The sequence below is a fragment of the Salarias fasciatus genome, chromosome 5 (assembly GCF_902148845.1).
Source record: "Salarias fasciatus chromosome 5, fSalaFa1.1, whole genome shotgun sequence".
Taxonomy (NCBI): domain Eukaryota; kingdom Metazoa; phylum Chordata; class Actinopteri; order Blenniiformes; family Blenniidae; genus Salarias; species Salarias fasciatus.
The window spans coordinates 1268566-1294118 of record NC_043749.1 but is presented as its reverse complement, the minus strand read 5'-3'; the positions used below and the strand labels follow the sequence as shown (position 1 = coordinate 1294118).

General features: G+C 42.8%; 3 gene segments (V, D, J or C); 1 reads left to right on the top strand and 2 right to left on the bottom strand.

The window, feature by feature from the left end:
- The window catches only part of LOC115389295 (Ig kappa chain V-III region MOPC 63-like), a 204960-nt gene extending 190641 nt beyond the window's left edge, over positions 1-14319 (bottom strand). The window contains 2 exon segments of the V gene segment in view: positions 13838-14147; positions 14255-14319. Of these exon segments, the coding sequence occupies positions 13838-14147; positions 14255-14306 (362 nt within the window).
- A 4436-nt stretch (positions 14320-18755) lies between these two features.
- On the bottom strand, positions 18756-19277 carry LOC115389306 (Ig kappa chain V region 3381-like). The segment is given in 2 exon segments: positions 18756-19078; positions 19186-19277. Coding segments are annotated over 2 exon segments (375 nt in total).
- A 320-nt stretch (positions 19278-19597) lies between these two features.
- Positions 19598-21287, top strand: LOC115387945 (Ig kappa-b4 chain C region-like; the record flags this gene model as incomplete). The annotated part of the segment is given in 2 exon segments: positions 19598-19805; positions 20858-21287. Coding segments are annotated over 2 exon segments (537 nt in total), but the record flags the coding sequence as incomplete, so codon positions are not given.
- Between the last annotated feature and the right edge of the window lie 4266 nt (positions 21288-25553).

The window sequence follows — 25553 nt, the reverse complement described above, 5'->3', positions numbered from 1 at the left end:
TACTTGTGGAGATGACAAAATGCAGATTAAGCCGATCAGCTCCTCTAACATGTCGCGAGATTTTTCAATATATATAATTGTTGCTTTGTGTGTCGACGGGCGACATTCCCGCGCTGGCGCGCAGGAAATTACGCATTTTATGTCACAACAAGAAGGGAGGGGGAGGACGCGTGGAGGGTCTCATAGCAACAGGCTCAGCTCACAGTCTCAGGCAGACCGAGGAAGCGACATGCTATCAGGGTTTCTGCCAGACCTATTCAGTCCGGGCGCCCCACCCACGCTAAATTGTGCAGCGCTGGAACAACAGAGAGGAGGAAAAAAAAAAAAAAAACTCTCCGATGGTCAAACACCGGCAGCGTTAGCAGCGTTAGCTCCCCCCCCCCCCCCCCCCGGCACACACACACACACACACACACACACACACACAGACACACACTCTTTTCCTGCAGGAAACACTGTACTTTGTGTGTGTAACACTGCGTTTTTCATCAAGAAGCAGCTACTGGAGACCAATGATTTCCTTTGACGACCACTGGGTCTTTTCATCCACTAACCTGTCAGTTACACATTAGCAGGCACCTTGTCTCCCATTTGTAATAAGCTATTTGCGTTTCTGTGGCAAAAAAAAAAAAAGAAAAGAAAAGAATAATTACCTCTTCGGAAGAGTCCATCTTTTTTTCACCAGCTGTCCTTATTAACACAGAATAAAATCCGTGATTCGCGCTGTGGAAACGCAAATCACCGTGGCAGGTTTGGGGGGAGAGGGTGGGGGGGGGGGGGGTACACCTGGGCGTACGTCATGTGGAAGCTCCGGCTTTATTGTTGTAAGAACGCAGAATTCCGCTAGAGGGCGACTGAAATTACGCACTATAGCTTTAACAATTCTCAGCACACCCCGGACCACTTCTGCTTCTGCAAAGCCCTCTCTGAGTCCTTCATCAATTTGCTTACCGAGTATGTTGTAGCTTATGTTGGAGCTCTGATCCCCAATCTGGCCTCCATGTATTTTGAATTCACATCTTTGGAGGTAGGACAGATCTTTCAAGGGAAACAATCCTCTCTTGGGTTGGTTGTGGCATTGGGTGGGCTTCTGATTCAATATAATGGTTGGGCATAATGACTGATGGGGCAGCTGTTGCTTCACACTGTCTAAGCCTCTCACCTAGTTCCTCATACATTTTTTTCAAATTTTCCACTGATTGTGTGGTTGTGTTGGCATGTGTGTTAGAGTGAGAATGGGGCTGTTCGTATTGTGTATTGCTGGAATGCAGGGATGATTGAGGTGTAGGGTCGAGAGTCTCAATGGGTGGATCAAGTTTAGCATGTACATGAATATTACATATGAAATAATTCAATACCAACAACTGACTCATACTATCATCTTCAATATCTAACAAAAAGTCAGACTGCAGATAGGAGGTAACATAGTCCATGCAGCCCTCCTCGTTGCTTGGACTCAACTTCGCTGCCTCCTCACTGTCGGCTGAGATGCTCTTTGCAACCTCATAGAGATCTGTATTTGAAAGTCTGAACAGCTTCTTTTTGATGTCCCACACTAAGTTCTTGCGTTCTGTAGACATGGTGTGTGGTGGTGATGTTGTTGATGATGTGGTATGTAGTGTGAAGTGGTGTGTTTAACCAGCAATGTAGTTCTCTGAAGACTGGCGTGCATTGTTCTCCAGATCAGCAATGCGGCTTGGACACCCACCAGCTGGCTCTTGGATGTAGTAACGCCTCGTCGCCCTGGTCTCATGGTTCTGGTATCACTGGATCAGCTCTCCCTCAATGGTCGTGGAGAGAACCAATCCCGGACGAGCCCCCACAATTTGTTACAGGTCCCAAAGTATTGTGACCACTGTAACAAAGAGATTGTGGTCCGTTGTCTCTCGTCTGGAAAACAGGAAAATGTGTTTAAAGAAGTGAAGACACGAACCGCCTGCGTTTCTTCCCAAAACTCCTCTCATTTATTAAACACAATCATGAAATCCCTAACCTAAATCATAAATCATAGTAACATTTGTCTGTTTCAGTGACCTTTTGTTGTTTAGTCCATCCAGAACAATATGAATCTTTTCACAATCACTTTTCAGTTCCATCACAAACATCAAACAGGATTTGTTCAATTATTTTCAAGTATCCACACAAGTTCCATAACTACCTGCAAATGGTATTAAATGTAGTGCAATCTTACAGTTAATTCACACACATATTCTGTATTTGAGGTTTTGACTCTCTTCACATTGAACACACTGCACAGAAGAAGCACAAATAAACTCAACAGATCAGTTAATTACAGTTCCACAAAAATCTAACATTAAAGGGCAACTCCGGTTTTTTGACACCTGGACCTTATTTATAGGTGTGTGCATGCTCATATACTCACTCAGAAAAACATTGTGCAGCTCAGGGTCCTTCAGAAGTTATTTAGATCGAACCGATTTAGCGGGGACCACGGCAATGGAGCTTCAGCGCGGGCCATAATCTCTGCAAAATCGCTCATTTCGGCGATATTTTTTTAATCCATCGCCAGTGTTACGATAAAGTCAGCTCATCTACCGTCTTCAGGTGGGTCAGCTGACAGTTTTCGCTAACTTAGCCACAATTAGCTCGGATGGGAACATCGCGGAGCTCTTCTCCCCAGCAGAGAGGCACTTTGGCAGGGCCTTGGCTGTCACGTCGCGCGGGCGTCTGACTTCCAGGGGCCGAGTTGGTCCGAGTCGGGGCCGAGGTGGGTAAACGGCCCGGAGCTTGCTCCGGAGGTCTCCAGGCTGGCCTGGCCGCCCTGCGCGCGGAGACCCGCCGCGTTCCGCCTGGATGTCTCTCCTCACCGAGGGTCTCCGGAGGTCTCCAAGCTGGCCTGGCCGCGGGGACCCGCCGCGGGAGAGACCCAGCTGCGCCGTGGATGCGCACGCGCACCGCAGCCATTGCGCGGTGCGCCCAGGCCGGTTTAGAGACCTCCAGAGACCCGTGGTGAGGACGACCACCTGAAGACGGTAGATGAGCTGACTTTATGATAACACTGGCGATGGATGAAAAAGCCGAGCCGTCTCCACTCATTCATTCATACCTTCAATCAATTAACTCGGAAAAAAAAAACATGCTCCAAACACATCCGACTTGTGCTACAAGAGACTTAAGTTTCTGTTTTGATTCTGTGTGATTTTCAGAGTACACTGACCTGGAAAACAGGAAAATGTGTTTAAAGAAGTGAAGACACGAACCGCCTGCATTTCTTCCCAAAACTCCTCTGAGGAGGCGGGCAGGGGCCGCACCAAGAGGAACCTGGTCGGAACAGCACCCTCGCACATTGGTTCCGCTCTTCATCTTTCAGATACACTGAATCCAGATCACAATAAATCCCAAATTAATTACAATGAAAGTACTGATGATGCAGTGATTTGATATAAACAAAATAAAATGATAATTTAATTGCATAAATGTTATCACATATTTTGAGTGCATCACACAGCCCCAGAACATAACAGAGCCTCCTCCATGTTTAACAGTGGGGCCAGTGTTCTTATCACTTAAAGGTGCTGTAGGCAGGATTCTGCTTCTCCGCCATCTTGCTTAGGTTTACCTAAGCAAGATGGCGATTTGACCCATCAAAGATGGCGATCTGAAACCTAGCACAGCCAATCCTGTCCTGTTTTCTCTGACATCACGCCCTTATGCAAGTTAAGCCCCTCCCACAAGAACATGGGACGAACGCCCCTCGACCAATCACAGTTCGAGCCTCATGGGCTCTTCTGATTGGTCAAAGATACCTGGAGCTGTCGCGATTCCTTTTCATCTCAGAACCATTAGTTGTCCATTACCGCTGGAAGTGGGGGTGCTGGGGGGGTGCTGCAGCACCCTGTCTTTTGTCACGCAGTCACGCCACATATTGTATTTCTCACGATGAAAAAAAAAATTCCGGTAAAGTTGTCTGGTGCGCCGTTGGTGCGCCGCTGGTATCCCCGTTGGATGAGGGCGCCTGTGCCACACTCCAAGCTTGTGTCTCTACCGCCGCAGCCCCCCCCCCCCCCCCCCCCCCCCCCCCCCGACCCCCATTAGATGAAAGCGCACACGGCCATGCTCAGAACAGAGACAGATGGAAACGCTGCGCCCTCGCGGAAGTGCAATTATTCTACACTCCTAAAGGATTATCAATGGATACTCTAACATTTAATCCAAAGAAAACACTGAAAAATTTGCACTGACTAGCAAAATCCTGCCTACAGCACCTTTAACTGCTTATCACTAATCAAGTAGTGGCTAAGAGACAACAGCCTCCAACTAAACTCAGAAACAACAGAGACCCTCATTATTGCCCCAGACAGTGCCATCCCCGCTATTGAGCGGCACTTTGGTGATCTGAGTCTCTCAACCAAAACTGAACTGAGGAACCCTGGGGTGATCTTCGACAGCGCCATGTCACTAGACCACCACTCGAGGCAGCTGGTTCGAAACCATTTCTTCCAGCTGTGCAACATTGCTAAGCTCAGACCCATGGTGTCTAAAAATGAGCTTGAAATGGTCACTCACGCCTTTATGTCCTCAAGGCTCGACTACTGTAACAGCTTATTCACTTGTCTTAACAAGAAAGAGCTGGCCCGCCTCCAGTTTGTTCAAAACTCAGCTGCGAGGCTGCTGACCAGCACCAACAGGAGGTCCCACATTACACCCATATTAAAATCCCTCCACTGGCTCCCTGTTGCATTCCGTATCCAGTTTAAAACCTTGGTGCTGACCTTCCGAGCTCTACATGGTCAGGCTCCCACGTATATCAGAAACCTCATCACACCCTACAGCTCGGCCCGAAGCCTGAGGTCCTCTGACCAGATCCTTGTCAGAGTTCCCTGTACTCGTTTTAAAACTAGGGGTGACCGCTCATTTACATCCACTGCCCCGAGCCTCTGCAATGAGCTTCCTCCGGACCTGCGCTCCCTGGATTCGGTGGATGCCTTCAAGAAACTCTTAAAGACATATTTGTTTCAGAAGGCATTCTGGACCCCCAGTCAGTGCTGTCTCGGCAGTAAACACATACTGTCTTCATGATTTCTTATCCCCTTGTTCTTATTTACTGTGGAATGTTTTTTTTTTTTTTTGTGATTTTTACACTGTGAAGCACTTTGTGAACGATGTCTGTGAAAAGCGCTATATAAATAAATTTTACTTACTTACTTACTTACTTACTTTTCTTGATATGCTTCATTTTTCCTTCTGTGAAAATAGAACTGATGTGCCTTGGCAAGAACTTCCATTTTTGTCTCATCTGTCCATAGGACATTCTTCCAGAAGCTTTGTGGCTTGTCAACATATTGTTTGGAAAAATTCCAGTCTGGCTTTTTTATGATTTGTTTTTAACAATGCTGTCCTCCTTGGTCATTTCCCATGAAGTCCACTTTGGTTCAAACAACAACGGATGGTGCGATCTGACACTGATGCTCCTTGAGCTTGAAATTCACCTTTAATCTCTTTAGAAGTTTTTCTGGGCTCTTTTGTTACCATTCATATCATCTGTGTCTTTGATTTGTCATCAATTGTCCTCCTGAAGCCATGTCCACTAAGGCTGGCTACAGTCCCATGAATTGTGAATTTCTGAATAATACATGCAACTGTAATCACAGGAACATCAAACTTTCTTGGAGCATCAAACTGCTTGGAGATGGTCTAATAGCCTTTACCTTTAACATGCTTGCATCCTTTGCATATTGGTTTAATTGTGTGTTGTGTTGTGTCTTCTTGCCAGTGGCGGACCGTGCATTTCACACTAAGGCCTTCAGAACAGATCTGCCTGAACCGGTCCACCTCTCAATAACTATTTTATGTCTATAAAAATAATATTATGCAGATATGCATATAAAGAGTTGTTGCACAGCAGATAGATACTTGTGCAGGCAGAATAAATGCCTTTGCTGAAGTGCACAAGTCTCCAACTACATCTGTGCACATACAATAAACATCAACAACTTAATAAAACAGCAATATTATTTAGGAAAAGAGGAATATTTTACTCACCAAAATCTTGATTATTTGCAAACAAAATCCATCCTCATTTCCTTCCTCAAAAAGAGTTCAATTGCCCTGTCATATAGATTAGGGATGAGCCGAATACTCGTTTTAAACGAGTACTCGTTACGGATAATGCATTTTTTCTGAATCCGAGTACAGCCCGAGCATTGTTGTCATTATTCGTACTCGTGCTGATGGGAGATCCTCATTGGTCCTTCCAATGACCTATAGAATTACTAGACCGCTCACTGCCCCCTGAGAGACGACAAATCGCAGCTGACTTCCGGTAGTGGCAAAAAGCGGATTCAGAGTGGGACGCCAGCACGGTATGTGACTTTGTGTTTCGTGATTTACCAAGGTGCAGTAAACTTCTGTGTTGGAATCAAGTCACAATGCTTGAAATACGTTGAGAACAGCAGGCCAGGAGACCCTAGACCAGCACTGGCCGGATTTTTCTGCAGCTGAGCAGATTCTCCTCAGGAGAGCACCTGACCTGGTGACGGGGGACAAGGCTATTTTTGTCATCAGAAAATGTGTAAATGAACTAGAAATCTGTTTGAGAAGGTGAAAAGCACGGCATGATCATATCTGACACTGAAAAGTACATACGTTACTGCGTAGCACTTACCATATCTGTTATTTTATATCTGTTATTTATTTCATTATATCTGTCTTAGATGTTTATGTAAATTATATTTAATTTATATCTGTCAGTTTATATCTATTAATTAAAGGGGCTGTATCATGCTTTTTTAGCTAGCCCAAACCCTAGAAATGGCATTAACATGGTAATAGTTTAGTTTTGGCACAAAGGAAAAGTCATTTTGTGTGAAATAAAAGATTTTCTGGGGCTAATTCTGAAACCCGGAAGAGAAAACGCTCCGTTTCACTGAAAATCCCGCCTCTCCCCCTGTGGACTTTGACTGACAGCGTACTTCAACCAATCAGCGCTTCATTAGCGTCTGTAAGGGTTAGCTTTAGCACTTTAGCTCTAGCTTCTCTACACGGAAAGACACGCGAAAACGTCTTTTCCTGTTAGAAACTCACCAAGCGCAGACCCTTCAGACTCTTGCTCCTGCTTGACTGTTGCTTTCAGACGATGGTTAAAGTTTATCTCCGTAATCAGAGTTAGAAAAAAGCAGCAACGCTGATTGCCGAGGGCCTGCAGGAGGGGGGCTCAGGGGAGCCATCTTCTCCGTGTGACGTGAACCTGGGAAACAGAGCGTTTTCACGGGTAGGGGAGGGGCTGCCTCTCTGAGCAGCACAACAAGGAGGAAAGCTCAAACATGCAGGCATGGAGGAAAATAACGCTTTGGGGGTGTTTTTGGTGAGTACATAGCCATATAACAAGGTTAAAACATACAAAAAGTGAATTTTGCATGATACAGCCCCTTTAATTATATATGTCTTAATTTGTATTTACATTACATGTAATTTATATTTAATACTTAGTTGTGTCGGTCAGTATATTCCTGTTACTTATTTAATTATATCTATCCTAATTTTACCTACAAATTGCATTTAACTTTTTCTTATATAGTTGGCTTTGCATTTTTCTATTTTTCTTTCCGCGTTGTTTTTGCTGCTGCAACCCTGCAATTTCCCCATGCGGGACAAATAAAGGACTTTCAATTCAATTCAATATGTCAGTGTGCACTTCTGTCATGTCCTGTAAATAAACTTTTCTATTTTTTATTGCAATTACTGTTTCATGCTTTCATTTTTTCCATTTCTTGTCTTCCTTTGGCTGTTTCACTCAGTCAGTTTTAATTATTCGAGAAATGAGTGTCCATTGTATTCAACAAACCTCTTCTGATTAAATTGACTTTATTTGTTATTACTCTTCTGACTTTATTTTTTACATTTTACTCTGGAAAGCCTCTGTGTATGTTAATGTGTTACATAAATAATGTGTGTGTTCTGACTGCAAGAATTGCTCCTCCAGAAACTTTTTATGGCCATTTTTGTGGGAGGAAAAAAGCAACCATTCCAAGGTATGTGGGTCTGGGCAGCTGTGAAAGTCCAACTGAATAATTTGAATTGGAGAAAAATTGTTTAACACACTAACTTTCTTATTTGGCATTGGTTCAAATATTTTTTTTAGAGCCCCATGTAGTGAAACACTAATGCTACAGAAAGAATGAAACATTTGTTATTGGCACAGTCACTGCATCAGCATTCAGCAGTCATTACTGTGTGGTGGTCTCTGTTTGTTGTAGCCTCATGTAGGCAGAACGTGTGAAGAGGCTCTGTGTTTATCATGTCAAGATATTTTCGATTCATTATTCGGTAAATAGTCTAAACATGTAATCTGATTCCATATGTAACTTAAACTGAGATGCACAACTTGTTATTGTTACTTTATTTTAAATATTTACATAATTGTTTCAATATTTTCTATATTATGCATGTCACTAAGTTATTAACAGAGCGAAAATGATAATTGCAAAATGGGTTAAAAAAATCAACTAAGCTTTAATTTAATCGTTATATTTGTTCCTCGAATGTTTTTTTTTTTAATTTACTGACTGTGGAAACTCGGTGGCTGCGTTACGCTTGGTTTCAATGTCGTATTTAAATGAAATACTAAGTATGAAATACAGCTGTATTTCTAAATAGAGGCTCAGTGTTTGTTATCATATGAGTGTGATTGCCATAGAAACAGGCTTTGTTTTTTCTTGTCTGTGAGGGTTAAACAACGCTGTGATTGCCATGACAGCGTGCCTAGGACAGAGATTTTACTGTCTGCTAACAGTAAAAGCCACAATATAACACATATTGTCCCATCAGTGATGACAAGCAGGCCTTGAAGTCTGTGTATTTACACTGGATTACATAGCGCCCCTCAGCTTCTTGCCACGACCGGAAGTCAGCGCCGATTTGCCATGGCGCCGCTGCTGTCCGCCGAGCAGTGAGCGGTCTAGTAATTCTATACGTCATTGGGTCCTTCATTCTGCTCCGTGCTCCACCGAGATGACAGGATCCTTGTGAGAGAAGCCAATCGGTGCTGATAAATTAAAAATGCGGTATTTTATTTCTTTGTAGCTTGCATTGTGCCTGAGGAAAACCTTTTAAAGTTGAAACGTCACGCAACTGTACTGCATGCTCGGGGGTTTTTTTTCGGGGGTTTTTAAAGGTGTAATACAACATTCTGATTTCCGGGTGGATCACCTAAATAATTGGTGGGTCTGTTTGTCAATCATTCTGACGAGCTGCTTTCGTAAGGCGGTTCTCCGTGCTTGCGCCCAATCAGCTTCTCCCTTTTGCGCATGCGCATTCAGAGTGTTTATGTAGCCGGTGAGCTTCTGCGCTCGTACTTACCGATGGCGAGTCTGACATAATGAAACTGTAGCTGTTTCGGAAAAAAAAGCTTTATTTATGAGCGAGGCGGATCGCAGAAACTGTACAGAGCCGTGCACACCGGAGAAGAGGAGATCGCGCTCGTACACTTCCGCGTTTTCTGGGAGAAGCAGGAGAGCCGGGCGGATGGTCTGGCGCATGCGCGTTGTTCAAAAAGTGAGTAACAGACGTGGGGCTTCGTCTTTTCGAGAAAATGTTGTATTCCACCTTTAAGTTTCGTTTTCCCTCGCGTTTTTTTTTTTTTTTCCTTTTCTCTCTTCTTTTTCATAATAATTTGGGCTTGCGCTCCACTGGGAGGCTGTGATCTGTGGGAGAGAGATGATAACTGGGCCGAGGTCCACGTCCTGGTCATGTTGGTGGCACTGCAGCCGCGGACATGACCAGGAAGCTCAGCAGGGGCGAATGAGAGGTTTCCCTGAACACCGGGGAGATTCCGGTGGGGACCGTGGGGGGAGGCATTCATACAATTAAAATATTCATGTTGTGACTCAATAAAAAATACTTGTTCTGTAAATAGTTCCTTTACTATTGTGACCAAAAATATTAAAATTTTATTTCTGAGGCTTTTGTGTGAATAAATAATCATTTATATAACTTTAAAAATATTCATGTTCGGACTAAAATAAAAAAAAAAAAATCTGTATATTGTATCATTGACACTGTTCTGTAAATATTTTTCAAATGAAGAATCAATATGGCGACTTCTGAGCAATCCATATCAATTTCAGACTTAAAATAGTTTACTAATTTCTGCCCCAGCCTGTTTCCAGTTAAACCACGCCCACTTCCGGTTTAGACCACGCCCCCTACGAGTACAGATACGGATACAGATAATTTGGATGGGTAAACAGATCAATACTGCTTATCAGTACAATTCCTTATCAATTCTCTTAGCGATTGTCATTGAGTGAGATATGAAACAATACAATTGGGGTGTTTGCATTAACTCTTTAATATTTTCATCCTGAACAGAAGAAAAAAATACCCATGTCATGAAAACTTTGCAAGCTGCAGTCGCCCCAGTTTCATCTTTTGGTGTGAAATACAGCCAAACTCTGGAGCTTCTTCCTGACGCCAGGCTGGAAAGCTCAAAACAAACTACATGCCTGTGCCTGTCTGGTCCAGCTCTGCAGCTCTGTCACTCACACAGTCTCAGTGTGTCTGCTGTTAGCTGATGGAGGTTGCCAGATCTGCCCCAAATATAATGTTAATTCCATCCAACAATAGAAAGCATTCCAAACCTCCATCTCTGAAGAAAACGCATGTTAAAACCGTAAAAACCGGATTTGCATTTAAAAAAACACACATCACAAACATAAAGCCATTCCATCAACCCACCTCGGGTTCAAGAGAAGCTTGATTGTGCAGAAACCCGTCCAATCTGGCAACACAGCCGCTCCAGTCATGGAGCTTTGATTTTTGCAATTTCTGGTCGTTTGAATTTCCCACAAGTAAACCTGTACCTGTATGAGTAAGTAACCCCTGTTCTAATGCATATAATGATTAGATCGCATTGTTTGTCATATATTCTACCAGAAGAATTACAAAAAACAATGTGAAGGCAAAAACACGACACATATTTTATTTTGAAATCACTGATTTAGGAACACGTATCTACTTTACATCTGGCACCGACTTGTTTCTGTTCAGACTGAAGCAGCAGGGCTCCGGAGTGAGGAAATATAGGGTCCTTGCTGAAAGTTTCCGGTCTGCGGCTCTGTGGCCGTGCCCGAGCGGACCGCAGCCGCGCTGTGAGTCCATGCGCGGAACGCACGGTGAGTCTCACGCACACAGCAGAACCGTTAAGGAGACAGCCAAATAATTCCTTGGAATCGAGACATGACGAACCGGTTCTACAAAAGAACCGGTTCTCAACTCCCATCCCAAGCGGGGGGGCGCGGCTGCTGCGGAAGTCCACACCGTTTGCTTTTTTTCTTCTTCTCTGTCACTCCGCACCTCCCCTGAAACCCTCTGGCGCCCCCCAGGGGAGGCGCGCCTCACACTTTGAAAACCGCTGGGTTAAATGATTCAATATGAAAAAAACATGTCTGGAAGCAGCACAACCACGGGAAAACTATGAAAGGAACTCGAACATACCGTTCGGAATCATTTATTAATTATTTATGGACAAAATATAATTTATATCAGTCTGTAATTCAGATACTTTTTAGGCCAGCAGAGAAGGCCTTGCAGGCCCTGACGGCCCACCACTGCTTCTTGCTGTTTATTAGTTTATATGGCAAGAGTTCACAACTTAGGAAGTTTAATCAATCCTGAGCAGTTGACTTGAGGGAAAGTTGTGTTGTCGTCATTCATTACACCGAGAGAGGAACAGTCAGACTCCAATAAAGTGTTTTTGAAAACATGGGAAGCATTCATCATGTGTGTTACACCACTACAACCATCTGATTTCAATCAGTGATGTTGTTGATTTGATAATGACCTGAAACTTGAACAGCCTCTGTAAATATTAAATAAATCTGTTGATAATGAGAATCTGACGAGAAATGACATTGGTAAGAAAAAAATATCTGCATATGTTGATATCGAAAATTATTAATGGAAAATGAAAATCAAACAGGTTTTTCTTAACTCAACAGTTACAGTAATTCATCTCCTCTCCATCCCTGACAGTTTCTAAAAGTTTAAAGAATATTATATTTTATAATATGAATTGTGACGATGGTGACCTCTGGTGGAGAAACATCTGATCGATTTTAAATATATTCACAAGTTCAGTCAGTTGATGTGGAATAATCTTGAAGTGTGTGTGTGTGTGTGTGTTCAGTGAAGTGTATCAGTGAGCAGATGGTCACATGATGAAACAGTCTCTGCAGTGTGGAGCTGCTGAGAGCTCATTAAAAGAGCCAGTTGTAACAAGCTGAAAGTAACGACGAGCATGTAGTCAGGCTAAATGCACATATGTCTTATCACAATTAAACAACAGCTATGAACAATATTATTTCAATCATGCAGATTGATCTCTGTCTCTGTTTCCATGGTGATGGAGGATGTGCTGCGGCACAGCAACATATCACTTTACTTCAAGTAATCCATTACTTCCAGTAATCAATACTTTAGTAATTTATTCCCAATTACCAATCGTAAACCCCAACACCTCTAAACCTACTGAGAATCTGACTTTCTTTCTTTCTGACTCAGGATCAGCTCCATCAGTTCAGACTGTGTTCCTCTAGTAGTTCTACAGTCCAGCAGCACCACGAGCCACATTGACAGTGTTAACACACATTTATATTATATACTCAGTCTGCTGTGTAGCTGTACTGCTGTAGTGAGGAGCAGCATTGTGTGTTCAGGTAGGCCATGCACAGTATTTTTTTCAAGAGTTTGGAGTTCATTTATTCCTCAGTGGCAGAAGGAAACATGCAGTCTCCAATAAATCCTCCGTACAGGCTGAAGACATTATTGTTTCCATCAGATTCTTCTGAGTTCAGCCTGGTGAGGCTGTGGTTCTCAGCAGCAGGTTACTGACAGGTTAGCAGGCTAATAACACTTTAGCTTCACTGTGAGTTCAGGTGTGTTTCATACCTGTAGATGTGTCTTCAGGTTTGATGAGTCCCTGGATGTTGAGAGCATTTTCACAGCTGGAGGCAGAATTTACATTGTACATAGAAGTTCTGGGCCTCATCTGACTTAAAAACAAAATGATTTCTAACAATTAAAGAATGAGTTTCTCTCTGGAGCAGCCGTGACTCCAGCAGCAGGTGGTAAAATTCATGGCAATGCGGGTTGTTTCATTCACGGTTAAACATATCAGTAGAGCGGGAGGCTGCTCCAAGACAGCGGTCAATGCGGCGTCTATCATTTATATATGTACAGTGTCTATTGTTTATAGATCTACGGTGTGACGGTTTGTGCCGTAAAGTGCCGTAAAGTGTCACAATGTTTGTATTCGGCGCGGATGTCTGTTGTAATTCTGGTATATTCCGTCTGATTTTCAAAATGAATCCCGCTCAGTAATCCGTGTTTTTATCAGAAGTACCTGTAACGAGATTACATATTTTTTGTGTGTACTTTAACGGATTACATTAACAATTTATTTGTATCCTGATTACATAACGCCGTTAAATGTAATCTGTTACTCCCCAACCCTGGTTATAGTTGACCAGCCTCTGTGAATATTAAATAAATCTGTTGACAAAAACGTCTAAACTGAATGAGATTAGTGTGTTTTGGGGTAATTTACACTTTTTTAATATGAGAATGAAGTGATGAGAAGATGATTAGAGGCAACATAAAATACTTCAATTGTTCGGAGAGAAATATTGGAAAACTAAGAACTAAGGTTGTGTGTGTGTGTGTGTGTGTGTGTGTGTGTGTGTGTGTGTGTGTGTGTGTGTGTGTGTGTGTGTGTGTGTGTGTGTGTTCAGTGAAGTGCATCAGTGAGCAGCAGTCAGTTCAGTTTCTGTTCAGTCTGACTGAGGGAGGTTTTTGTACAACGGTTTTTCACTGTGTGAACACAGGCCCACTGTGAAGACTCTGACAGTAATAAACTGCAGCATCTTCAGCTTGAACTTCACTAATGGTCAGAGTGAAGTCAGAGTTTGATCCACTGCCTGTAAAATGACCTGGAGTCACTGTATCTCGAATGTTGGTGGAGTGAATGAGCCTTTTAGGAGGTTGTCCATCTTTCTGTTGGTACCAGGCTAAATAGTGTGTACTGCCAGAAGCATAGACATTCTGACTGGTCCTACATGTGATGGTGACGGTTTGTCCCACAGCAGAGCTGACTGCTGCAGACTGAGTCACTGTGACCTGGCCTCTAGACTCTGAGGAGACACAGACAGAAAGAGAAAGCAGCCTCATGGTTTTGTGGGCTTCATTTCAGAGGGACGGATGTTCATAGAGGAGAGGAGTTGGATTCTCTGGACTTTACCTGTGAAGCAGCAGCAGAGGAGAGTCCAGATGAGGACGCAGATCACACTCATGTTTGTGATGAGGAGGATTTCTCTGTCTTCTGTTGTCCTGAAGGACAGCTGTCAGTCATCCAGTCTTCAACTGTCAGGACTATAAACTCTCCCAGAGCACTGGAGCATGGTGCTGCTGATGCAAAGTGGCTCTCTATGGAAATGCTCTGACTGACTCCAACAGGGACTTGTATCACTTTAATCAGTCAGTGTCACACTACAAGGTTATCATAAATGAAACCTCTATTTTTATTATGTTCACTTGCATTAAAGAAGACATTTTGTTGTTTCTCAGATGTTTCACTTGAAACTGGAACCATTCTACTATGCACAACAATTATTTCACTGGGCTTTTAAAGAAAATGTGATAAATAAATGATGGACACTACTGTTCATGATTTAAAGTTTGAAGTCTGAAGTACAAAGTTTTCTCCTTTTCTCTTTTGCAGTGAAACCTGTCTGTTCCATGGTTCACCATCTGTTGTCTTGGTTACAGTGTTCAGAGACGGATGTGAAACATTTCAAAGCAGTTTCATTCAATCTTAGAACAAACTGGAGGAAGTGAAGCTTCGGCACGTCCAGGAGGAAGTTTGACTTCCCCAATAAAAGAGGAGGAGGACTTCCTGTCAGACTGAACTTTGGCCTGCAGGATACATTTCAATATTTCAACCCTGAATCCACAAAACTCCCTTCAGAGACGACTGAACTGCATCCTTGAATCCGTTGCTCAGAAGAATGAATTTTAATCTTTTTGATTTGATCTGCGACGGATTTTCATTGCGTTCGTCAAAATGGATTTTCCTTTTCCTTGACCATGTTCATGGATCAGAATTACCTTGTATGTTTTTCCAAAAGACATTTTATTCTCACAAAAAGACATGATCTTTCATGGAAATGCTTTGTTGTGTTTTTATACCTGACATCTTGGTCACATGATGAAACAGTCTCAGCAGTGTGGAGCTGCTGAGAGCTCATTAAAAGAGCCGGTTGTAACAAGCTGAAAGTAACGACGATCATGTAGTCAGACTAAACGCACATAAGCCTTACCACAATTAAACAACAGCTATGAACGATATTATTGTAATCATGCAGATTGATCTCTATCTCCGTTTCTATGGTGATGGAGGACGTCGCAGCACAGCGGCATATCACTTTGTGAGCTTTTCTGTTTTATTTTTCAAATGGTCTCCTAACATATGCGTTCTCAAAAAGTATACAGTTATATGAATGGCTCGATCGCAAACAGAAGAGGGCTTAGAGGGCAGAGCTGATGAGTGGAGCAATGTGACAGAAAATATTGAGAGCGAGTATTGTTCATCCTAACTGAAGCCATTGGGGATGAATCGGTCCTTTGCAGACACGTGATCAAACCGGCGACATGCCCCACCCCCATGCGCCATTTTCCTAGCCTGGTATTGTTAAACAACAGAGCAGTGAGCCGCACCACAGTGATTTTATTACCTTTTTTTTTTTGGGCCATTTCCCCATATGGAGAAGAATAAGAGCAACGAGAGGACACGGTACAGAGACAACCTCAAAAGTAGGCCAGGGACCGGTACGTGGCTAAATTGTCCACAATTAAAAACATCGATCCATATGACCTCAAAACTAGAGATGGGAGCTCCAGCGCCGCATTGCTGCCTCTGAATTCGGCACTGAACATCACAAACTACCTGGTTTACAAGTGTCAGCACCTACAAATGTGAGCATTTCCAAAGTTATAAATCTCTGGAAGTGCACGGACATTTCAGGAATACCTGGGTGCAGGATCTGTTCCTGTTCGTGTCGTCTGTTCCATGTGAGCTGCATTGGTCTGCAGCATGCACCAGTGCACGGGGACTGTTGGATCTGCAGTCGTTGTTCCTCCCGCTAATGTTGTTTCACAAATGTCGGACACATTTACCACAACACATTATGTGACGATGACATGATTCATTGATGTGAATTGCCATGCATATAGTTCTTACTGTTGTGTTTTTATGTATCCTTGTGTTGCTGCTGTTGAGTGTGTGAAAAACATTGCTTTCCAGAAAAAAGAAAATGTCTCGCTTGTCATTTCAGTACTTTTTCCCATACACACTATTTGTCCTCAATAAATTATCAAGATGTAATTACTAATGAGAAGCACAGTTAATTATCAAAACCAACAGTAGTTACTTATGTGCTAACAAAAGGCAATAACTCAAAAAGACTCTAAAAGTGTCAATCAAAAGCCTATTATTGTCGGTCAGATACAAAAACATGTGCTTCCACAAATATAAAAAAATATATATATAAAATGTATGTAATATATATATAAAAAAAAAAGTTCAGGGCTTTTAAGTGATCTAACTACAGACATACGGCCTTTGCTCACTGTCCATGTCACTACACTACTGATGGGCAATGCTTTGTCAGGGCACAGCACACAGTTACAATCTTATCCAGCAGTGTGACTTCTTCATTTTCACATGGAAGAATCATGTGTGTGGGTATGGTCCCTGACAAGATTCTATATTCCTGACAGATATTTCCAATGACCCTTTCAAGTTTCAATATGAATCCTCAAATGACCTATTTTCCTAGTTTCCTCTACATCTCTGGCTGCTAACTGACAGCGGCTTTTTGTAAATGCTGGGAGTTTGACCTCCGCACACATCACACAACAACAACAACTCACAGAGCTCACATTCAGTCTGTGTGGCGTCCTGACTGGTGTGTGTGTGTATGTCATCTTCAGTGACCACCTGACTGCTTTCTTCCTCAGCATCAGGTGTCACGTCCTCACTCTGTTGATTTTGTCCAGGCTCAACGTCCACTCCTCAGTCTGCAGCTCTACAATCTCTGCACCTCGGTGGACTCCCATTTCTGGTGCTTGCGGTGACACTTTCCGCAGCTGCTGACTCTGTTCTCCTCCAGGATGTGTTGTAAATTTAGTTAGATCAATTATAGCAAACAAATCAATGACTGTATGTTTGTTTTCAAAAGGAGATCAGATCTGATGTGCTGATGTTTGTTGCAGTGTACCAGGGAGCTTGTGTTTGTCTCTAAATGTCTGTGAGGACAGAACGGACATGATGTGTCCTCCTCTGGACAGCAGGTCTGACTGGATCTTTTAAGTCACTCCCTCTGTATTGTTTGAATTTAAGATGAAGAAATAAAATAAAAAGATTTAGCATAAAGTGATTATCTCATTTCTACTGCCCTCCTCCTCTGACTGGAGTCTACAAGTGAAGCTGGCTCGCAGCTGTGTGAGCTGCGAACTAGCTTCACCTTCATTCAGAAAGAAACAGCATTTTCAGTAGCATCGCTTAAAAAAAATAAACTCGCTTACTTGACTTTATGAAAATGGCGAGAGCAAGCAAGCATGTAGTCAGATATGGAGTCGAAAGCCGTGCTCTTTTGTCTCACTGCTGCGACCCACACCATCCAACGCCTCTTCCTCATTTCCTCAGTCTGCTCTTCGTAATTTCTTTCAGACGTGGGAAACTGGAAAAAACGTAGATTGCCATCTGTCCTTCTCCCATTCCATCGATACGAACTATTATGGCAGCCTTTCATGCAACATGATCTTCCCATTTTGGGAACGATGCCAAACGATGCCGAGCAGTGCGGTGCGTCAGAGCGCTGCACAGCGGGGCAGCACAGGGCGGGGCACACGGAACACGGAGCGTGTCCTGGCTCCTCTCAATGTGGAGGAGGAGCAGCTCCACTTTGAGTCTCTCCTGATGGCCGAACTCCTCACTCTGTCTTTTTTTACTGTACACTGCTCTTATGAGTTTATGTATATATTTATATATATATATATATTAGGATTTGCTCTTATGTTATATATATTTATTGGTTGTGTTATATGGTCTATTTTTGTTTAATGTTGCCAGAGAGTACCAAACGGATTTTCATTGTTCTTTGTAACAGTGACAATAAAGATCTATTCTATTCTATTCTATTCTATCACCAAGAGTGACGCCTGCCACTCTGCAGAGAAAACTCATTTCAATGCGTTCAGTCTGCAAACGTGTTCAGAGTCAATGAACAACACATATTTAAAAAAAAAAAAAAAATAAGAGAGTGAACGTGCAATAGAGTCGACTTTAATCAATTATTGGGGAAAATTGATCATGACCGGAAACTTGACCAGCTTCTGTGAATATTACTTAAATAAATCTGTTGATGAAAGCTGCTAAACTGAATCAGATTAGTGTGTTTTGGCGTATTTTATACTTTTTTAATATGAAAATGAAGTGATGAGAAAATGATTAGAGACAACATAAAATACTTCAATGGTTCAGAAAAAATATCTTTTGCAAATAATGATTTTTAAATAATCACTGGAAAACTAAGGCTGTGTGTGTGTGTGTGTGTGTGTGTGTGTGTGTGTGTGTGTGTGTGTGTGTGTGTGTGTGTGTGTTCAGTGAAGTGCATCAGTGAGCAGCAGTCAGTTCAGTTTCTGTTCAGTCTGACTGAGGGAGGTTTTTGTACGACGGTTTTTCACTGTGTGAACACATCTTGACTGTTGGGATAATGAAAACTCTGACAGTAATAAACTGCAGCATCTTCAGCTTGAACTCCACTGATGGTCAGAGTGAAGTCAGAGTTTGATCCACTGCCTGTAAAACGATCTGGAGTCCCTGAATATCGAGTACTGGCGTCGTAAATGAGCAGTTTAGGAGGTTGTCCGTCCTTCTGTTGGTACCAGGCTAAAGAGTTGGAGCTGTAGACATTCTGACTGGTCCTACATGTGATGGTGACGGTTTGTCCCACAGCAGAGCTGACTGCTGCAGACTGAGTCACTGTGACCTGGCCTCTGGACTCTGAGGAGACACAGACAGAAAGAGAAAGCAGCCTCATGGTTTTGTGGGCTTCATTTCAGAGGGACGGATGTTCATAGAGGAGAGGAGTTGGATTCTCTGGACTTTACCTGTGAAGCAGCAGCAGAGGAGAGTCCAGATGAGGACGCAGATCACACTCATGTTTGTGATGAGGAGGATTTCTCTGTCTTCTGTTGTCCTGAAGGACAGCTGTCAGTCATCCAGTCTTCAACTGTCAGGACTATAAACTCTCCCAGAGCACTGGAGCATGGTGCTGCTGATGCAAAGTGGCTCTCTATGGAAATGCTCTGACTGACTCCAACAGGGACTTGGATCATTTTAAGCAATCATTTTCAATCTGGACTCAATCTTTTGTGGGAATAATAAGGAGATTGGTTTTCTGTTTTGATAAAAGAAACATTAAAATCACCACCTGTTTTTCTAATAATGTCAATTCTATTGAAATACATTCCAACAAAATAATTTATAAAAATAGAAAATATATCTTAAAAAAAAATCTCTATAAATACACAAACAAAATTGCACATAGTCAGTAAAACAATTGGTCTGTTGAGTTTGAATCAGGAAGTAAAAGTAGCTTTGCAGAAGTTGTTTGTTTCACAGTCAGAGAGTGGTGTCTCTCTACAGTCAGAGGTTTTTGTACAGCGGCTCAATGAGTTTGTATCACTGTGGTACACGTTCGGTGGAGGAACCAGACTGGATGTTGGAAGTAAGTTGATTCTATTTTTAATACTGACAGATAAATAATTCATATTTTGACATTAAATCTCGTTTTGAATAATTTGAAATGAGAAAGATGTTTTTTTATGTTTTGTCATTATAATTATTTTACTGATCAAGTTTGAGTCTTCCCTGATTTCATGTGGTATAGCTCTGATCTGCCCCGCTTTAATTTTATCACCAGGAAAACATGTTATTTTGAAATGTGTACTGGGTTAAATGTCATCAAGATTTTCTGCCACAAAAGTATAAATTGTGACTCTTTAAATGTGTTCAGTCAGAGACTGATGGCTGTGTAACACACTGTTTTAACTCTACCAGTCTCATGTTGAATGTGTTTTTAGACTGACCTGTGTATTTATTGACAGTTTTGGTGCACTGGTCTGTCTTTGGACTGAGTTTTAGTTTACATGTCCACTGTTTGAAATGTGTTTGTGTTGTAATGTGTGCAGGCTTTATTCTTCTAGTTTTATTAAGTGTCTCTTCATCAAAACTGGATTTATTCTTGTGCTAAACAATGTTTCTCGGCTCTGTTTGTGTCTTTTCATTTTCAGGTTAATTTACTGTTAAAAAGAAATACTGCTGATCAATATGTTTAAAAGAAATTAGGAACTGTTAAACATACATCTTTATCCACTGCTTTTTCAAGTGTTGCTCTCAATATTTGAAAATATTTATTTTGTTTTAAAGCCCGTGTTGTTCAAGTTTCCTTTCATAAGCTCTAAAGTGGAACTTTCTGATGACGTTGATGAAAATCTTTGCCAGTAAAGGTTGAGACATGTGCTTGTGTTCCTTCCAGTGTAGTTTGAGGTGTTTCAGGTCAAACTGTTGGATGATTCTCTCTGTGCTGATGTGCATGAGAGGCTTCTTAAAGGGAAGTGAAACAATGTGTGAGTGAGTGACTGCTGGAGCAGAAAAAGCATCTGGCAGCAACTTGTTGAAGGACAAAATGATGTGTGTCCCACTGAAGCTGTCCAGGTGTGTGCTGTTTGATTGACAGCTGGCTGCTCCCTGTCCTCTCATCTGATTGGTGTCTCCTAGGTGACAGGCCCCCCACCCTGACGGTGCTGCCCCCCTCCAGAGAGGAGCTGCAGCAGGGGAAGGCCACGCTCATGTGCCTGGCCAACAAGGGCTTCCCCTCAGGCTGGAGTCTGAGCTGGAAGGTGGAGGACAGCAGCAGCAGCAGCAGCTGGGAGGAGAGCAGGAGCCCCGGGGTGCTGCAGAAGGACGGCCTCTACAGCTGGAGCAGCACCCTGAGGCTCCCTGCAGACCAGTGGAGGAAGGTGGGCTCTGTGACCTGTGAGGCCACCCAGGGCTCCCAGACTCCCCTCAGAGAGACACTGAGGAGAGACCAGTGTTCCCAGTCCTGACCGGACTCACTGGGACTCTCACACTGCTTTGACTCTCACACTCATCTCACCTCTGTCATTCACTCTCTTTCACTTTCTTCTATCATCAAACCAAACTCTCTTCATCAATATTCATCTTCTTTCATCATGATTTTCTTTCAGCTTTGACAAAATAAACACTCTTTTCATGTCAACTCTTTGGTCTTGGATGAGTTTTTTCCAGCAATCAAATCATCATAACACCTTGTTTGGAACAGAAATGTCACTTGATAGATATTCTCAGTATTCCAGCTCTTGTTGCTGAATTACTTTCCTTTCAAACAGACTCAAAACACAGTCAGTCAGAGGAAGCCGTGTCCTTCATTCATGATGAAGAAATAAAGAAACTTTTCTTTTAATTAATCAAGAAAAACGTGAAAAAAATTGTTGGTCCCCTTCATTTAATGAAAAGAAAAATTTGCAGCAGTCAGAGAAACAGCTGGAATCTAACAAAAGTAGTAATAAATAAAAATTCTATGAAATTTTACCAATGAAAGTCAGACATTGTTTTTCAACCATGCTTCAAGAGAATTATGAAAAAAAAATTAACTCAAGAAACAGGCCTACACAAAAATGATGGTACGCTTAACTTAAAGCTCATGTGCAGAGTTTTGAAAGAATGAGAGTTTTTTTTAAACCAACGTCTCGAGGTTCCCCCTCCCTCTGCTTTCATGAGCGACCAAGCCACGCCCCTTTAATTGTGCACACGCATTATCTGTCGGGTGAAAATGAGAGCCTCCGAGTCCTACAGCATCCTACATGTTTCGCTGTTTACGGTGGATGTTCAGCAGACCATGGATATATCCGAGGTAAGCGGGGCGGCTGCTGCGTAGCTATCTCATCTCTGCCTTGTGTGCGTGCTCTCTGGCTGCGTGCACAAGTTGCTTGACAGCACGACCAGGCGGAAGCTCGAAATCTATTGGCTGAACCTGACCGGCGCTTTTTCGGATAACTTGGGGGTCTATGAGACAAAGGCGGGGCTCATAAATAAATTTTTATATTGCTTCATGCTGATATTATATTATAGTATCGAACCAGACTGACACATTTAAGATCTGTAAAAAAAAAGATACATACATTGGAAACGAACGGAAACTCCGGAAACGAGCTTTAATATTTAGTTGCACAACCTTTTGAGGGAATCACTGCAATCAAACGATTCCTGTAACTGTCAACGAGACGTCTGGACCTTTCAGCAGGTATTTTGGCCACTCCTCATGAGCAAACTGCTCCAGTTACCTCAGGTTGGAATGGTGCCTTTTCCAGACGGCATATTTCAGCTCCATCCAAAGATGTTGGATAGGATTTCGGTCAGGGCTCATAGAAGGCCACTTGAGAATAGTCCAATCTTTTCCCTCTTAGCCATTCTTGGGTATGTTTAGCTGTTTGTTTTGGGTCATTGTCCTGTTGCAAGACCCATGACCTGCAACTGAGACCAAGCTTTCTGACACTGGCAGCACATTTCTCTCTAGAATCCCTTAGTACTCTTGAGATTTCATTTTACCCTGCACAGTTTCAAGACACCCTGTGCCAGATACAGCAAAGCAGCCCAGAACATGACAGAGCCTCCTCCATGTTTCACAGTGGGGACAGTGTTCTTATCACTAAACTGCTTATCACTAATCAAGCAGTGGCTAAGAGACAACAGCCTCCAACTAAACTCATGTAACCCTTTTCCCAGCTGCCTCGCTACAGGGAAGTGAGTGTCACTTCCTTCCCAATGTACACGCTAAGGCAAAAGAGACATTTCATTGAAAAATAATAATAAAAAAAATTATGCCACTATGCAGTGCAGATAATTATTTGTATTGAAGCAATATTCAGATAAACAAAAAAAAAAATATGAAGGTCTAAACAAAAAAAAATATTCATCAAGTTCACTAAATTCAGTTCCGGAGTTTTTTTCCTTTTACCTTTCACTCGGGGGTTAATTGACGCGAGTTTGCGAGATTCGTTGGCGCGTTGGAGCTCTGATCCAGTGATTGTGTGGATGGCGTAATCCTACCAGTGGATTGGGAGAACCTCCTCCAGTTCGGATTGGAGTCACGGTGCGCAGGGGATCCCTCTTCTTTGCGATCTCTCTTACCCAGGTGAGTTCAAGCAACCAGACAGCAGCGCGTCCCTCAGCTCCGCTCTGGCTTTTAACGAGGCTGCTCGGTGTAGTGGTGTTAGCCACACGCTACCTTAACCACACTGATCGGGTCCTGTCGGCTCAACTGACTCTCGCCGCGGTGCGCGCTGCGGTCAGTCCTCCTCAGCCGCCCGCGGGAGGACAGGAGTCACTGGCCAGGCCGTCACACCAACCGAGCTCCGCTCACGCTAGCCTGTAGCGGGCTTGCACACTTCCGTGTCTGTCTGACAGGCTCTCCAGACGCTCTCACGGAGCGTCGTGCTTCCGGTCTGCTCCCCCCCCACCAGCGGCAAACAATACGCCCTTAAATAGGCTTCACACAAAATTATAATCTTCTTAATATTTAATCTGGGTTTTTTACCACAACTAATGAAATATTCTTATTTTTTCTTTAATGAAACCAAAAAACACATACGTTCCTCATTATTACATCTTACAAACATAACAGAAAATTGAATATTCTCCTTCGGAAAATCATATTACTACACTCAGAAACAACAGAGACCCTCATTATTGCCCCAGACAGTGCCATCCCCGCTATTGAGCAGCATCTTGGTGATCTGAGCCTCTCAACCAAAACTGAACTGAGGAACCCTGGGGTGATCTTCGACAGCACACTGTCACTAGACCACCACTCGAGGCAGCTGGTCAGAAACTGTTTCTTCCAGCTGTGCAACATTCCTAAGCTCAGACCCATGGTGTATAAAAATGAGCTTGAAATGGTCACTCATGCCTTTATGTCCTCACGGCTTAACTACTGTAACAGCTTATTCCCTTGTCATAACAAGAAGGAACTGGCCCGCCTCTAGTTTGTTCAAAACTCAGCTGCGAGGCTGCTGACCAGCACCAACAGGAGGTCCCACATCACACCCCGTGTTAAAATCCCTCCACTGGCTCCCTGTTGCATTCCGTATCCAGTTTAAAACCTTGGTGCTGACCTTCCGAGCTCTACATGGTCAGGCTCCCACATATATCAGAAACTTCATCACACCCTACAGCTCGGCCCGAAGCCTGAGGTCCTCTGACCAGATCCTTGTCAGAGTTCCCTGTACTCGTTTTAAAACTAGGGGTGACCGCTCATTTACATCCACTGCCCCGCACCTCTGCAATGAGCTTCCTCCGGACCTGCGCTCCCTGGACTCGGTGGATGCCCTCAAGAAACTCTTAAAGACATATTTGTTTCAGAAGGCATTCTGGACCCCCAGTCAGTGCTGTCTTGGCAGTAGCATATACTGTCTACATGATTTCTTATCCCCTTGTTCTTATGTACTGTGAAATGTTTTTGTGATTTTTACGCTGTGAAGCACTCTGTGAACGATGTCTGTGAAAAGCGCTATATAAATAAATTTTACTTACTTATTTACTTACTTTTCTTGATATGCTTCATTTTTCCTTCTGTGAAAATAGAACTGATGTGCCTTGGCAAGAACTTCCATTTTTGTCTCATCTGTCCATAGGACATTCTCCCAGAAGCTTTGTGGCTTGTCAACAAAGTTTCTTGGAGCATCAACCTGCACCCTAAAAAATGAATGGTAAAAAACAACCCAAATTGGTTTATTTTTTAACCCAACAGTTAATCAATATTGGACCAGCCCAACAGTAATTATTTTTACCCAACAAAATGGGTTGGTCTTTTCAACCCAACAGATGGGTTCAGAGATTTTATCCAATCATTGGGTCAAATAAATTTCAGCCCCGGGTCGATTCTACCATATGATTGGGTTGAATATTGTTCTCATATTTAACCCAAATGTTGCATCAAATCAATTTCAGCCCTGGGTCAATTTTACCATGTATACTGTTGAATGTGCCCAAATTCTGGGTAAAATTAACTACAATTCTGTGTTAATTCAACTACACAATCTTCCAAAAAGTGTTCATCCATCTTCTATGCTGCTTCTCCTTTTCAGAGTTGCATGTTGCAGGTGCCAATTCCAGCTGCTGCCGGCGAGGATGGGGTACACCCTGGACAGGTGCAAAGTCCACACAGAAAGGCTCCGAGTCCCGGCCAGTACTTGAACCCAGGGCCTTCTTGCTGTGAGGCAAGAGCGCTAACCACTGTGCCACCGTGTGGCCATGCTGAATCTTAGAGAAATCTGTATAATATACAGTGTCTTGTAAACAGCTAATTTTCAAACTTTTTAAAATTCAATCTATACTTGGTCGTGCAAATAATACAATATGCAACGACACACTTGCAAACAATGTTTAAAGTATT